This window comes from Acanthochromis polyacanthus, chromosome 3, assembly GCF_021347895.1.
Source record: "Acanthochromis polyacanthus isolate Apoly-LR-REF ecotype Palm Island chromosome 3, KAUST_Apoly_ChrSc, whole genome shotgun sequence".
Taxonomy (NCBI): Eukaryota; Metazoa; Chordata; class Actinopteri; family Pomacentridae; genus Acanthochromis; species Acanthochromis polyacanthus.
The window spans coordinates 33,564,342-33,580,839 of NC_067115.1; the positions used below are offsets into that span (position 1 = coordinate 33,564,342).

Here is a 16,498-nt window from a genome sequence, read left to right on the forward strand (position 1 = left end):
AAATGTCCAGCTTTAACGAGGTTTTCTCATGTCTATAGCAAAGGCTAAAACTTTTAACAAGAGCTTGTCGAAATCAAAATATGCTTTGTTGTGTTTCTATTTTTATTTTATTTTATTTTTTTACTGTTTGTCAGATTATGAGTGCTGACAAGTTTTAGAGGAATTCCATTTGGTGAAACATTACTGTTAAAACCAACACAAAAATGTCCTAAATAGGGTGAAAAGAGATTTAAGCAGTGAGCAAACATAATCCAGAGCTCTAATGTAGGTCATTTATGATATTATTATGATAATTTCCATATTTATATATTTTTTATAACCTGTAGTGTAGTGCTTTATAAATATTCTTCCTGAAAATAAATACAGAAAATGAACTTTTTTTGTGCTAAAAACATTCAAGAGAGAAATCCTCAGCATCCAAACCTCTAATAACACAGAAAGCTCCATTCTGGCTACCTAGTTTGGCTTAGAATTAAGTTTAAACTCAACGTCACAAAAAAAAAAAAAAAAAAACATCAACTCCAGGACTCCTTTTTCCGTTCCTCCTCTCTTGTGAATCTAAGTTAAAACGTTTTGCACAAAGTAATCCAGACTGCTCAGATGAGCAGCCATTTTTAATTAAAACCATTTACAGAGGAAACCAAAGTGAGAAAAAAAGAGCCAAGGGATTTAACACTCTGTCATCCAAGGCTTCAGCGGATCAAAGAGTTTTAGTTGTGCTTTTTAATAGTTACGTAACATTTTTGCTATGAATTATTGGGCCTGGGCAGCATCTAGTCAGTCCAAAACTGGACAGCAAGACTAAATTTCCTGCAGTACACTTTGAAATTTCAGGCACGATAAAATAAGGGTATGTTTATGCCTAAATATAGCTGTCAATCAATACAATACTACTGGTGTAACAGGACACTGGAAGGAGGAAGCAACTTCTGAAAAACAGTTTGACATTTCTGTACGCTTATGCAGCATATTTGTGTATGTGTATGCATTGTATGTATGTATGTATGTATGTATGTATGTATGTATGTATGTATGTATGTATGTATGTATGTATATTTGTGCTCCTGTCTGTCTGCCTCCCTGCCTCCCTGGCTGGCTGCCATGTGGCCCACCTCTTACTGTCATCCTGTCTGACATTAGGGCTAAGCTGGATCTCATTAGGACCAAGGTGGCAGTGATCCCGTCAACATCGCTTTGGCTCCTGCCATATGGGTCGCCTCCAAGGTAACGGGCTGTATCAGTCTCCTCAGAGCTGCAAGCCTTGTTATAGCACATGCACAAACACACAGACGGAGTATCTGCTCTCTAGACAAGTGTGTACTGTCCATATAAAGCTGAATAAACACGTCAAACAGACAACACCAAAAAATGATAAGATAATCAGGTCAAATCTATTGGTGAGATGCAGAATATATAAATACAGGCACAGACACACGTACATAGAGGCTGACACAGAGTGCAGTGTGCTTACTATGCATGTATGGCTGAGAAAATACGAAAATCACACAAGCACCGTGAATCTTATGTAGCATTTTATGAGCTGCGGAAATCTAAGAATTAATTTGGTTATCACAAAAACCCAATTTTGCTTGATGTTAGGGCTGCAACTGGCAATTATTTTAACTGTTGATTCATTTTGTCAGATATTTTCTGGACTAATTGATTGCTTGATGATGTCTGTAACCTAAAGATATTCAGTCTACTATCACAGAGGAGCAAAGAAACCAGAAAATATTTGAATTTAGGCAGCTGGAATAAGGGAATTTTGATGTTTATGTCCTTTAAAAATCCTCACATTGTTTAATTAATTCACAAATTAGTGGGCAATGAATTTAACAGTTGACAACTAATCGATTTAGCAATAATTGCTGCAGCTCTGCAAGTTATTTAAAATACAAACATACACGAACAATAAAGCATGATATTGAAAAAGGTTTTTTAGCTCTTATTGCTTAACAAACTTTTGACCTATAATTTGACAGAAACAACGAGCCACGAGAAGCAGCAACAATGCACATTGCATTCTGACGCTACATTAATTCAATTTGTTGGTGATGAGCTAAGTGAATATACAGTGATAAAACACTGTAATAAACTGACTTTTTCCTAAGCCTTTCTTCCAAATAGTCTGAATGACAGCGACTGAGCAAAAGAAAATAAAAATAGACAATTGGAAATGGCAGAGCAAACAATGGAAGCTGCAAAGTCGGTTACTGCAAATTCAATCAGGAAAACTTTTGATCTAATAAATGTCCACTTTAGGATTCTGTGCAACATCACAGCCCAAACTCAGTTTAGACTTGTCGTGGTCGAGTCTCACTCAAGCGGGCAGAGCAATGTATATGAAAATCCCAGCAGAAGCTCAGATATGCTTCTATACTTTTCTTCCAGCAGGCGTCTGACTTTTATCAAAAGCCATGCAAGTCAGCAGGAAGTCTTTTACGATTTTGTTCAGTGCTTCACCTCATAAAAAGACATCCTGTGCATAAATATATGATAGCAATGTGCATTTCATCATTCACTGTTATTTAGTGTTATATTGCATGCAAGTTCCTCATACACAGGACAACAAACAATTCTTTGATTTACTATAAATAAACAGTAGTACCTGTCACTGTTAGTGTGAATGCACTTCACTGTTTTCAGTAATGGTACTGTGTGTTTTACAATCTGGATTATGGATTTGAAATTCACTGCTATTAATCATGCTGATAATTTACTTCCTTCACATGCAACTAGGACACCAGAACACATTGGAAGCGCAGCAACTGTGTCAAAGTTCCACTTTTCCAGATTGGCGGCTATTATAGATTTTTTTTTGCCTCTGGCCTGTTTGTTTAGTTTCTGCCCCCACTCTCACAAAATCAGCTGTTTATTTAATCAGTTTGGCAACAAAAGCATGTGATCAATCATTCATAATTTATGACACTGCCAATGTCCTAGAGCCCACAAAAACAGATATTTGCATTACACAAGGTCTTAGCTAGACCTCCCAATAACAGACCAGTAAATTTTGTTGTTGTACATACTCACTGGGCCCTGATAAGAGGTAAACTTTGCCTCTGTGTTACTGTAGAACTCAGGGCATTACTAACAGTGGTGACGTTGCAATCACATGCTACTATAACAATGACCTGGACCCTGTCCTTTAATTCCTGTTCCTCCAGCCAGCATCCCGCTGCCTTTCCCAAGCCCCACTGTTGTTATTATTTTTCATTTCTCGAGGCAAACAACCTAAATCCCCTGTGCAATACATGTCTGACTGTAACAAACTGGCTTTCCACCTATGAGATCCTCTAGAGAGACATGCTATTATACAGATACACTGAAGAAATAAAAAATATTATTTAAAGAAAATGAAAACTGCTGCTTTCTAAAGCTAAACTTGAATATTTATCCGAGTTGTACACTGAACAGACACAATGCAGAGACGACCTAAAGACATCATCATTCTCCTTACCTTGACATGCTGTCTGTGATGCAGTTCTGACCCGGGTATCCTTCACCTCTGGCTGACAGTGACCCTTGTGACAAGCCGGGCCGAGATTTCCACGACTCCACTAACGCCGATACGGGTGAAATTAGATTCAACAAAGGGTTGGACTGGTCCCTCACATCATGCCGCGTGAAAGACATTGTTCCTTGCGCTCCAATCTGGTAATGGAATGAGTGTCCACCGGAATTAACTCCAACAATGGCGGATGTGGACATGCCGTTACTCTCTTGGTAGTAGCTGCCATCAGTGGACTCCTGCTTAACCCCTTTAGACAGGACATTGTTGGAGAACACATCGGGCTCATAGTTCCCATTCATAGAGGAGACAGGGGGTCCTAAGATACCAGAAAGACTGTATTCATCAATGTTATTCCTCAGGGACAGATAGGTGGTCTCAGACGCAGGGAAGAGACCAAGAGATGGTGACTGCTCACCGTAGGGCTGCTGATTCATACATCCCTCACTTTTGTTTGGTTCACTCTTAATCTGTGTGATAAAGGGTGTGCTACTCGCATTACATTTGGAGCTGCCTAAGCACATGCTCCTGAAGTCAGTTCCAGGCTCGTTCTTAATGTACTTAACCATGCCCATCGGGTCTAAGCCGACGTTGAACACCTCCCCGTCCACCATCTCTACTTTAGGGAACTCAAAGTTCTTGAAGTCTGTGTCTCTGGTCAGCCCTGCTGCTTCTGGGCTGTTGGTGTCATTCTGCACCAAACCTAGTCCACCAGCAGGACTAGACACAGGAAAACCACCAGTGGAAGGGTTCTGCGGGCTGCTGACCGCCATAGTGCCCCCTGTGGCCGGACTGGAGATGGAGGGCCGGACTGTGTTACAGTTGTTGGCGGTGCCGGTGCAGCTACCACCTGTGGGGCTGGAGACAGAAGACCTAATGTTACATGTGGTGCTGCAGGACGGAGGGGATCTCACACTACTCATGCTCTGAGGGCTGGACATGGGGGACCTCATGACATTGAGTGGGCTGGTGAGTGGCGGTGAGCCCACTGTGCTGGACTCCACAGGGCTACATGTGACTGAATTCCTGCGCTTGATGTTGGCTAGAGTTGCAGCGCACGAAGTCTGGCTGACAGGACTACTGACGGACGAGCAAAGTGGTCCAAAGCACGTGGGAGGACTGGTGGTAGACGACACCATATTGTTGCTGCCTCCAGGGCTGGAAATGGAGCTGGAGGTCTGGGGACTGCAGGACAGAGAGGAGGCCAGCATGGACGCTGAGCTAACTGGAGTCCCGGCGGTGCATTCTCTGGGAGTGGTGCTCGGCTGCTGGAAACCAAATGGCTTTAACTTGGGGCTCTTTGTGGCGCCACACTGGTTCTCCTCCAGAGGCCGTCCACATACTGGATACAGCTTCCCGGGGCTGGTGCTGCCTCCATGCTGGCTAAAAGCAAAGTCTGCCTCCCTGGCAGCATTCATGTACAGACCCATAGACTCAGCCACAGTCTTGGAAAGCTCCTTGGAGTCCATTTCCTGCTTATGACCATGGAGAGTGTTGTTGAAGTGTGGGAGAACAAATGCCTGGTTCTGGCTGAGCCGAAGTGTTGGCTGCTCCTGCTTCTTTGTATTGTTGTCTTTGCAGTCGGTGGCCGGGCTTCCAGCAGGGCAGCTGACATTGACTATGTCCATCAGGATATCACTGCTAGTCAGACTCGAATCCTCTGTACTGCAGCAGTACTCCATAGTGCTGGGGACCTGAGACCATCTGTTCTCTGTGTCATTTCCATCAAAGAAACTTTGGTATCTTTTGGTCTCCATTGCTGGCGCATTGATTCACCTGGTAAATATGGAGAGAAAAAAGAAGAAGAAATCACATTGCTGTTTTATAGTGAAGCTGCACACAAAGCATTTCTTTTACAAAAATAGCTGGTGAATATTAAGGGTATTTGCTTTCAGCAGACTGATGATTTCATTTTGTAAAAGAAATATGTTAGTCAAATGAATATATATATATATATATATATATATATAGTATATAAATATAGTATTTTGGTTGTTTATAGACACTAAAGGAACAAAATCCACTTTAGCTGAAATCTAAGGAGCAACTTAAAAGGTGTTTCAAATTAGAAACATTACATTTAGAAATCATGCATTTGTAGATTTTATATTATAAAAAATTACATTTTAAGAAGACAAACTCGCATCATGCTGTTCAAACGGTATGTTAATGCTTTCTTTTAAAAAAAAACAGTCCAAAGAAAATCTGCACATGGTTTCCTCTCTCGCAGATAAAGCTCCTTATCGCTGCACTACAGGGGATGTACAGTAGAAGTTCAAGAAATCTGCATCGCGAGAGTTAATTTATCTACGTGACGTCGCCTGGGCTTTTTGTTTTAAACCCCCTCCTCTGCTGCGCCCCTATTGGCCCAGCAGCTCGGCCAGGACGCTCGTTGATTGGTCGGAGAGCTGCCACTCAATAGTTATTGGTCTTTGCAGCCACAACATTGCTGCGACACAAGTTGAAATGTTGTTTTAGGCGCCGGAGCAGCTTTGACATGTGCTAAAGCAACAAAAAATGCGCACAACCGTCAAACATTTAGCATTTATTTCCCGATAACACTGCATCGCTTTAACCGGCGCGTCAATATTTATTTTGCATGCTACGCTGCACTCCTTGGAGGACTCACCGCTCCCGAGCAGCCAACACACGGGCTGAAGTCAAAGTTAGTCAGTTTGCCTGCAAAATATCCCGCATGCACATGTGCGCACACTTAAATGTGAAAATAAAAGCAGCTTGATAATTCCTGCCATGCACTCCTGCTGCCCCTCTCTCTGCAGGACGTGCAACTCTCTGCATATTTCTCCATTTTGCGGGTGCGCAGAATACAAAATTGAAGATTTTTTTCTTCCTTTCTTTTTGCTCTGCTGAAGGTAATCTACGCTATCTGTGAAAGTTGCATTTTGCGCGAGAAGGATGAAACGCAGAAGGAGGAATAAATCAATTATTTAAATCACATTTTAGACTCGAATTTGAGAGCACCGCTGTACATACTTATCACTTCACACATCCAGGTGGCTGCGGGAATATTAAATCTACTAATTTTTGTTTTGGAAAATATTGCGGCTATTTTTTCACGCGTATAAACTTCTGGGCGAGTTTTCAGACACGGAGCTGCTGCGTCCCGGGCGAAAGTTATTCGGATTTCTCTCCTCCAACGGCAAGAATGCAAAGTCTTTCTGCGATCTGCGAGGAGTTTTCCTTTCATTCTCATTTGCAGATTAAAAACTGCACACCAAAAATTGCCGTCCTTTTTCCCCCCTTACCTTAATTACGACATTCAGAGTTGTCAGGTGGCTGTGTTGCTGGGCAGCGATAATCCAGAGGTACCAAAAAAAAAAAAGACGCGCAAAAAAAGAAAGAAAGAAAAAAAAGAAGCAAAGTGGATGAATATCAACAAATGTGTCCCGTCTACTCTTGCCCGCACATAGTTGTCAGTTTGACAGCTAGACGCACTGGAGGAGAAGTCTGCTGCGTATTATCACTAGTAATCCTCCACAGCCAAGCCGCCGCTCCTGACAGGACGAACGACAGCGACGGGTCGGACGACAGCCGCGGATAATCTCACATTATGGCCGTAATTTTGCAGATTAGCGAATCTGGGGGCCCCGCCGATAATAATAATATAAAAAAGAGTAATAAAAACAAACGAAGGAGTCGGTCGGACTTGCAGTCAGAGCGACGTCATTCTGTGCACATGGACCCTCCTACTGCAACGAGTGCAACACAAACTCCGAGGAGGGGGGGAGGAGGAGGAGGACAGGAGGGAGGGAGAGGGGAGGGAGGGGCAGAGCGCAGGTAGACGGAGCCGTCTGGAAATAGGGCAACAGCAGCCCCGTTTCACAGAAACTCGTAGGAGAGACTCAGCCTCCTTAATTCAAATCAAACATCTTCTGCAAGTTTGTTTCATGCTGCCGCTTAAATCCTCCATCTCTCACCCCTTCTTTATTTTGTCCTCTCCATTCTCTCCCCCAACTGCCAGCCTCTGATGAAAAGGTTTTGCCCTGCACTGCCATGCATTTGACAATTTAGATAAGAGGAGAAATGGCCTCTTCACAGCTCCACTTTGCAGTTCACACTGGAGCCTACAGGAGAGAAAAGAAGAAAAAAAACCCTGCAAGTCCTGACAGCAGAGTCAAGAGTGGAATCACCATCACATCTGCCTCCACTAGGTGGAGCAATATTTCTGCTCTCTTCTTGAGTGGTCAAGATGGCCTTTAATACAGCTCATATGATCCATCTGTCCATTTATTTGTCATGGTTTAAGTTAGGAAAAGACTGTGGTTGAAACATGAGCTCTTTATATGGGTTTAAACAGACAATCAGCATTGTCAGTTGACTGGTAAGGATGGACCTGAACCTCATGTGTGACCCTACTTTAAATGGATTCATTATTCATCCATCCATTATCTATGCACTGCTCAGTCCTCAATAGGGTCGCAGGGGGCTAGAGCCTATCTCAGCTGTCTTGGGGCGAAGGCAGGGGACACTCTGGACAGGGCACCAGTCTATCACATGGCTACATATACAGACAAACAATCACATTCACAATGACACATACAGACAATTTAGAGTTACCGATTAACCACAGCATGGTTTTGGACTGTTGAAGGAAGCTGGAGTACCCAGAGAAAACCCACACATGCACAGGGAGAACATGCAAACTCCAGAAACATCTCAGGCCGGGGCACAGACCGAGCATCCTCAAGCTACTGTGACTATGACAAAACCGTTTCACATCTTCAATGAAACAAACTGCACTCTTGGTGATTTTGTTTCCTGTATCTGTCAGGCAGACTGAAAACTGACTTTCAAACAGAATCAGAAACGAGTTGATCATTGGATCTTCAGAAGGAATGAACTCCACTTGTAGGTTATTGAAGATGTTTCACCTTCATCCAAGCATCTTCAACGATGAACCTACAACAGAAGTCCACTGAGAAATGAAAATACAAAATCATGCACTTTATATGTAGCGCATGAAATGAAACTATACATGATATGTAAACTGATATCTGCCTCTTTAGCTGCTTTACGCTCACCAGACTTTGTTTGCCTTCTGTTTAGTGCTGTTCGAGTAGTATAGGATGGGTTCCACTATAAAACTTCTGATTGTTGTGTCTCAAGAATGATGAGAGCGCTGAGTGACCCAAAACAGTAAACTTGTGGCTTATGAAGGCTCCAAAGAATGAGCTGAAAGACATAAAAACATTCTGTAGAAGTGAGGCTAACAGCAGCTCTGGACTTCTCTTGTAAGTTCTTGACATTTTGTTTGAGAGGTAAAACATCAAGAACCTGTAAGAGAAGTCCACTGAGAAATGAAAATAAAAAGTCATGCACATTATATGTTGCACAGGAAATGAGATGCTACACAATACAAAAACAGATATCTACCTCTTTAGCTGCGCTACGCTCACCAGAATCCGTTCACCTGATGTTTGTTGCCGTTCAAGCTGCATAAAGACAGCTTTTCCACTAAAACTCCTGATTGTTGTTTCTCAAGAGTGATGAGAACACTGAGTGACCCAAAACAGTAAGGTTGTGGGCTATAAAACCCTAAACAATGAGGTAAAAACACAAAAACATACCGTAGAAGTGAGGCTAACAGCAGCTCTGGACTTTTGGACTTCTCTTGTAGATTCTTGATGTTTCACCTCTCATCCAAGAGGCTTCTTGGTTTTGCTCACCAGATTTTGTTTGTCTGCTGTTTGGTGGTTTTCAAGTGGCATACAGGGAGTTTAACTGGGCTTTTTCCCTAAAAAAAACTCCTGATTTCTGTCTCAAATGTGGCAACAGTGCTGAGTGACCCAAAACAATAAAGTAGTACAATAAAGGCTAACAGCAGCTCTGGACCTCTCATTCAGGAAGCCTCTTGGAAGAAGCATCTTGGACGAGAGGTCCATTGAGAAATGAAAATACAAAATCGTGCATATTATTTGCTGCTTGCAGAATGAAACTGTATACGATACGGTAGCTGATATCTGCCTTTAGCTGCTTTACGCTCACCAGATTTTGTTTGCTTTTTGTTTAGTGCTCTTCAAGCGGTATAGGGTGAGTTTAACTGAACTTTTCTACTAAAACACCTCTGATTATTGTGTCTCCAGAGTGATGAGAGCACTGAGTGACCCAAAACAGTAAAGTCATGGGTTGCAAAATAACAAAAATTAGGTGAAAAGCATAAAACATACGGTAGAAGTCAGGCTACTGTAGACGTGAGGCTATCAGCAGCTCTGGACATCTGGACTTCTATTGTAGGTTCCTGAAGACGTTTCACCTCTCATCCAAGAGGCTTCTTGGCTTATGCTCATCAGATTTTATCCGCCTTGCGTTTGGTACTGTGGAAGTAGCATAAAGAGGGTTTAGCTGAGCTTCAGCTTTCCTACAAAGAAACTCCTGATTGCTGTGTCTCAAGAGTGATGACAGCACTCAGTGACCCAAAACAGCAAAAGTCATGGGCTGTAAACCCCCCAAAAATTAGGTGAAAGACACAAAAACATACTGTAGAAGTGAACCTAACAGTAGCTCTGGGCTTCTGGACTTTTCTTGTAGGTTTTTGAAGCCATTTCATCCAAGAGGCTTCTCGGATGATACATCTTCAAGGCTCCTTGGATGAAACATCTCAAGGCTCCTTGGATGAAACGTCTTCAAGGCTCCTTGGATGGAACGTCCTCATTAGTTGGGAGGTTAAACCCAAAAAATAGGCTTTTGACTTCAAGTCATGATGCAAAGGTCCCCTTTGGTATGGAAGTACCTTAGGGTCATGCAAATAAATTTATCCTAAGACACAAGTGAGATCATGCTTTGGTGGCCATTTTTAAAACTCCAACTAAGATGACTGTGATTGGTTTAAAGAAACACAGAGGAGTCAGACCATTTTCTAGCATTACACAGACAGAATATTTAGTTCTAGCATTACACAGACAGAACATTTAGTTCTAGCATTGTTTGCTGAAGACTTCCTGTTCCATAAACTCTTCCTTAACGCCAATACCTGGGATTGAACAGGGCACCTTTAGCTCTTCAGTCTCACACTCTCCCAACTGAGCTATTTTGGCCCTGAAAAACAGCTGGTACGGAGGCCAAGATGTGCAAAAAGTCAGTGTTATCTTTTTTTTTAAAAAAGTAATAATTCAGCATAAACATAACAAAGAAGCAGAACAATGGTAAGGTGCAGTCAGTCCATTCTATACTGCAGTTATGTGAGTCTACAACCACTGATGAAGTCCAGGATTGAACTTTAAGTTTTCATGATCAGGCAGAGTGTCGTTAGCTTTAGCATTGGTGGCTAATGAGGCAACAGTTTTCAGGTGTACTGTGACAACCTTGTGTTCCTAAATCTCTGCTGAAACCCAGGACCCTTAGATCTTCAATCTAACGCTCTTCCAACTGAGCTATTTCAGCCTCATGAATTATGATTACGTGGGCCAAGAGGTGCAAAAAATAGAGCACCATTTAAAAACTTTAATTTCAAATTCCATTAAGACAGACCAAATGCCAACAGAGCTAAGAGATGCTAGCCACCAGGAAGACATCCCACCAAAACAATTCTATGTCACTATATTTCAGGGACACCATCACTACAGCTGTTAAAAACCCAGAAATTTTTAGATGAGCATTTAGTTTTAGCATTGTTTGGTGAAGACTTCCTGTTCCTAAAAACTCTTCCTTCCTGCTGAAACCCGGGACCTTTAGATCTTCAGTCTAACACTCTCCCAACTGAGCTATTTCAGCCCTGAAAAACAACGGAGGCCAAGATGTGCAAAAAGTCAGTTATCTTTTTTTTTTTTTTAAAGTAATAAATTCAGCATAAACATAACAAAGAACCAGAACAATGGTGAGGTGCAGTCAGACCATTCTATACTGCAGTTATGTGAGTCTAGAACCACTGATGAAGTCCAGGATTAGTTGTGTCTTACTTGTGTCTTAGGATAAATTTATTTGTATGACCCTAAGGTACTTCCATACCAAAGGGGACCTTTGCATCATGATTTGAAGTCAAAAGTCACTTAACCTCCCTCCTACATGGCTTCTTGGCTGAAATGTTCTTTATTACTACTTCTTTTGTAGGTTCTTGACGACGCTTCATCCAAGAGTCTTCTTGGATGAAGCATCTTCCATACCCCACAAGAGAAGCCTGGCTGATTTCTATTGAAGTTCCTACAATTACCATGATCTTAATGACTGACAATTTACACGGACTTAAACAAGCTGACATGAAATAACAATTCATAAAAAAGTTGTTCTCTCATGTGGATATTTGTGGATAACATTCATCACTGATGATGCATCCAGCATCTGCTGACCATGTGTTCACATCTGGTGCTGTGGGTTCATAAAGCACCAGAAAAGGATTTTTGCTTAAAAGGCAGCCAGACTAAAGGAGACATACAGTATACCCACACTTAGCTCAGCAGCTCTCAGACACAGTCCAGTTGGTATACTGTGACTTAGATCAGATGAGATCAGTATAGCGCACTGATAATTTCCATTGGTGCGCTCATGACAGAGTACAATGTGTCCGTGTTTATCTGTGATACCAACATCAACAAAAATAGTTGTGGCTCCATCATTCGGATTAAGTTGTTATTTACATTTTACTGCCCATATCTCGTGGCACTGATGTGAGCAAAGACTTCCAGCAAACATCCAATAATCAGTTTAATCTCTGCAGTTGTCAGTCACATCCTGGAGTGTTTCACGTGGCTGCATAAAAGGATGCACGTAGGGTTTAGGCAGTGAGAGTGGAGTTATATACAGTAGTTTCAATGTTTCTCTTCACTGCTTGTCTGGCTTCTCCCTGCCAGCCTGTAGCTATTACCCAAGCAAGGCAGCAGCAGTTAGATTAGTCAAAGCCAACCAAGCAACACTGCCCGCCTCCCTGATCTGCCTGTTAATCACCCATGAATGGGGACCTGCTTCAGAAAAAAAGCAGGAGAATGGAGATATAACCAATGATTCCTACGCCCATTCATGCAGCTCCCTCTTGTCTATTGCACATAATGGGTGCCGCTCAACACATCATGGGCAAATCTGATTTAGCTTTGCATCACAGATTTTCTTCCACAGTGACAGAGTCGTAAGAATTTGCAGACTGACAGCAGAACACGGCTGATATGAAATCTGTAATAACTGGCTCCCTCATCGGTAAAAATTGAACGCAGCTCCCTTGAATCTCTCTGGCCTTTCAACCGCTGTCACTCTAGACAAATCAATGATAATCGCACTGGCCTGAAAACACTGTACATACATGAGAGTTAAAAATAGCCGTCTTTGGAGGGGATGGGAAGAGGAGGGGATCTTTCAAATGAGTGATTGCTATGATTAGGAGCAGGCTTCCACTCCACTTTAGACACATAGCAGACAACTCCAGTAGCTGAAAGGCCCAACTGCATAACAGAGGAGTGCAGACTGCGCCTCATGGGGACAGGTGAATTGGAGCATGTTAACTCTGAAACAAAACACTCGTCAGCTCAGCAGAAGACCCCGTCCCCATCGAGTGTGGTAATTACAGAGGTAGTTTTAATCAGAGAAGACGTCCATCCTCCCTCAGCTGCTTATTGTTTCAGTCCAGCAGAGGTTTTATTCTTCACATCTAAAGTGATAATGCTGCAGCCGCCCCCCGTTGAGCTACTCACCTTCCACTTCCTGCCGTTTTCCTCACAACTTTAATAAAATTGGTTAAAATGTTGTAAGTCAAACAACACATTTCAATGATTCATTTTGATTAGGAGCCAGAAACTTCTAAAATGTATTATTATTATTAACCTTTAGGTTGCTGTTGCAAGCGATATGTCAACATTAGCATTTATGGAGAGTCATATTTCTGGCCACTTGGTAAATGTAAGTCCAAAATTCACTCTGCCTTTTACTCTTTTTTTGGTCTCCACCAACTCCTGTGGGTAAAAGGGTCAGATAAGGTAAGATAAACTTTATTAATCCCTAAAGGAATTACTTGTGCCAGATGTCACTCGGAAAAAAACTAAATTACACAACATAACCATGCAGTGCCTAAAAAGTACAAAAAACAGTAAGATCCAAGTGCAATACAATGCTGAAATATAACAGGTATGCTAAAATGAGGCTAAAATAGTAATACGTTATGGGTAATATCACAAACAATAATGATATATTGCTTCTGAAAAACAAAATGAAAATGAAATACTGCACAATAAATTGACACTGTTGTACATAAAGGTTAAAAATCAAGAAAAGGAGCATAAAATTACAAGTTTGCAAATAAAAATGTAAAGTTACAAAGACAAATATCAGCCTCTTTCGCTACATTATGCTCACCAGATTTTGCTCATATGTTGTTTGGTGCTGTTCAGGTAGAATAAAATGGATTTAACTGAGTTTTCCCACTAAAAAAAAGCCTCTTTTGTGCTTGTGTCTCCAGAGTGATGATTGTGCTGGATGACCCCAAAAAAGTAAAGTCGTGGTCCGTAAACCCCCCAAAACATGAGCTGAAAAAACACAAAAACCTATTGTAAAAGTGAGGCTAACAGCAGCTCTTAACAAAGACATAATAATGTGAGGCATTGTTGCCATAAAATATAGATTATTCCAGCTTTAACAGAATTCTAAATCACTGCTTTTGCCATGAATGTTTCTGTTTTATTGTGCCAGTGCCCTCTAAGTGGGTTGGTCAAACATCCAATAGTAGATTCTTGGAGCGAGGTGGTGACATGCAGTGATAATACCTATGTGGAAACTTTGAACCAATCTGTGCACACATTTCTGACTGCTTTTCATTACATTTGCCACTAAAAGAGTGTTATTTGATGAGAAATCTGCTGTCATTCAGTTCAGCTGTTGAAGAGTTCAGGATAGACAGTATACGCTGACGTATCTGGCACACAGACCGAGGATATTCTATTGAATTTTAAATTGAGTTGCTATGGGAACTAGCATGTTTTGAAATCTGAACCGTGCAGTCATGGTCAGTGTAGGCAGGTTGTGGAAGAACAGCCTTGGACTATAGTAAGTATCATTGTAATATGTTCATAAATGATTCTTTTGAATAAACTCCCCTACATTCATTAACCTTTAACACAGCTCCAATATGACAAACACAAAAGTTAACAAAATCTCTTTTATTATCATAATACAATTTTCATATATGATCAATATTTTAGTTCGTGATTTTCATATCCAACTAAATGTTCACAGAAGCAGCAAATTAGATGACACTTTCTCCCGCTAATTCGAATTAACTGGTTTGTGCTATGTATAATTAACAGAAGCTGTATTAAGCAGACGAATAAATGCAAAGTCGAAGAGTTACACAACCAACTTGCAAGATTCTAATGAATTCACCCAGAGGTATAACTACAGATAGAAGTGTGACTGTATCTGTGTGAGAATTAACACTTTGCAAGATTTCGGATAAGGGCTTATTCAACTGATTCCCAATGGAAAGGGAGATATCTGGCTGGAGAACTGTACACAGACAGGTAGATGAAGGTGGGCTGGTAGATGGCTTATGTTTTAGATTTTTTATATATTATTAATAGAAATCCGATTGAGATAGAACATAAACATTGTCCTGTGATAAATCTTCACACGTGTCTTGTGAGAGAGGATACATAAGACTACCTTTTGACACAGATTGCTGTTCACCTTAAGTTGCCCGACTACACGGATGGCATCGTTTAAATCCTGAATGATATGCGCTCAGCCTGCATCCCGACAGAAAGTCTCTCGTACTATGTATACACCACCTGGGGTTTGTTCATCCCACTTAAGCAATGACAACTGAAAACGTTGATGATTAAATAACATGTTTACCCTCATTGTGGTCAGAAATACATATTCAGTGGGAACACTGCGTATAGGCTACAGCCTGACTTCAGATCAGATTATTAACATGCAGAAAATGATCACTAAATAATGTGTTGTTCAACAAAACTGTGTCAAGTACATTATGAATTGATATTCCTGGTGCCTTCTTGCAAACATTCTCCCCTCGTGCAGCATCTCGATGCCAAGGTAGAGTGAGCTTAAAAGCAAACGCTCATTTTATACGTCTGAGTGTGTTGTGGCGGTGGTGAAACATCACCACGTTTAATTTAGTCGCGCATGAAATTTGCAAAGGCCTGATAGAACACATTTATGAATGTGCTGCAGATGACAGTTATGCATTTAAATGAAATACTGATATGAATAAAAGAAGTTCTGTCAGTCAACCCTGGTCAGACGCTGTGGTGGCGGTGCGTGTTTGAAATCAAACGCAGTGGAAAACCATTGCAGATGCTCCATAATGCTGAATACACATACCTCGAAAGCGGCCTCCATCTTTTTGTCAGTTGATCAACTTAAAATACATGATGCATTCTTTTAGACAAAACAGATCAAGCTGAAATTCATCTCAACTAAGTATACTTTAAAAAAAATGCGTCCATCTTAATGCAGTAGGAATTAAGGGAGGATCTACATTGTATTTTCACACTTGAACCTGTTTTGTGGCACTGATCCAGGTTGTTTTCTCCTGACTAGATCCTTGCTTGTGCTATGTCTACTCACAAATGTACGTCATTTTGGATAAAAGCATCTGCTAAATGAAACTGAGTTATGAAGGAGACTAATGACAGACATTTACAACCGATTGCAAAAATAAACATCTTGGTGTCAAATTTTAAAATAAGACAAACTGCAAAACAAACTACTGTATGCCGATGTGTGTTTCTTTATTTAAGCTTGATTACAAAAGAGCTTGTCCACATTTATACTTCAGTGTTGATTGGCTGTTACATGTGCCGTGTGACCAATCAGATTGTGCTGTGGGCGGAGTGGAGACAACAGGTAGAAAGACAGCTGTACAGAGTCAGGTTTCTTCAGAAATTGACCTAAAATACATAGATAGCTTGATCAATGCTGAATAGCAAGTCAACAATCAGCAGGAAAGACAATTGGTCAACCCCTAGTAGACACAAATATCCAGGAAAATGCAAAAATTTGCTATAAAATTTTAAAAATAGGTCATTACAA

The 16,498-nt window shown here is 41.2% G+C and overlaps 1 protein-coding gene across 3 annotated transcripts in view; it reads right to left on the minus strand.

Moving 5' to 3' along the window:
• The window catches only part of nr3c2 (nuclear receptor subfamily 3, group C, member 2), a 78,347-nt gene extending 71,111 nt beyond the window's left edge, over positions 1-7,236 (minus strand). For 2 of the 3 annotated variants that reach the window (XM_022194386.2, XM_051945331.1), the window contains exons 1-2: positions 6,778-7,236; positions 3,461-5,287 (exon numbers count right to left, since the gene is read on the minus strand). In XM_022194386.2, the coding sequence (XP_022050078.1) occupies positions 3,461-5,268 (1,808 nt within the window). In that variant the 5' untranslated portion in view covers positions 5,269-5,287; positions 6,778-7,236. Of the gene's footprint in view, positions 1-3,460; positions 5,288-5,634; positions 5,789-6,777 lie in introns of those variants that run through there. The other variant, XM_051945330.1, reaches the window with a different exon arrangement.
• Positions 7,237-16,498: the final 9,262 nt, after the last annotated feature.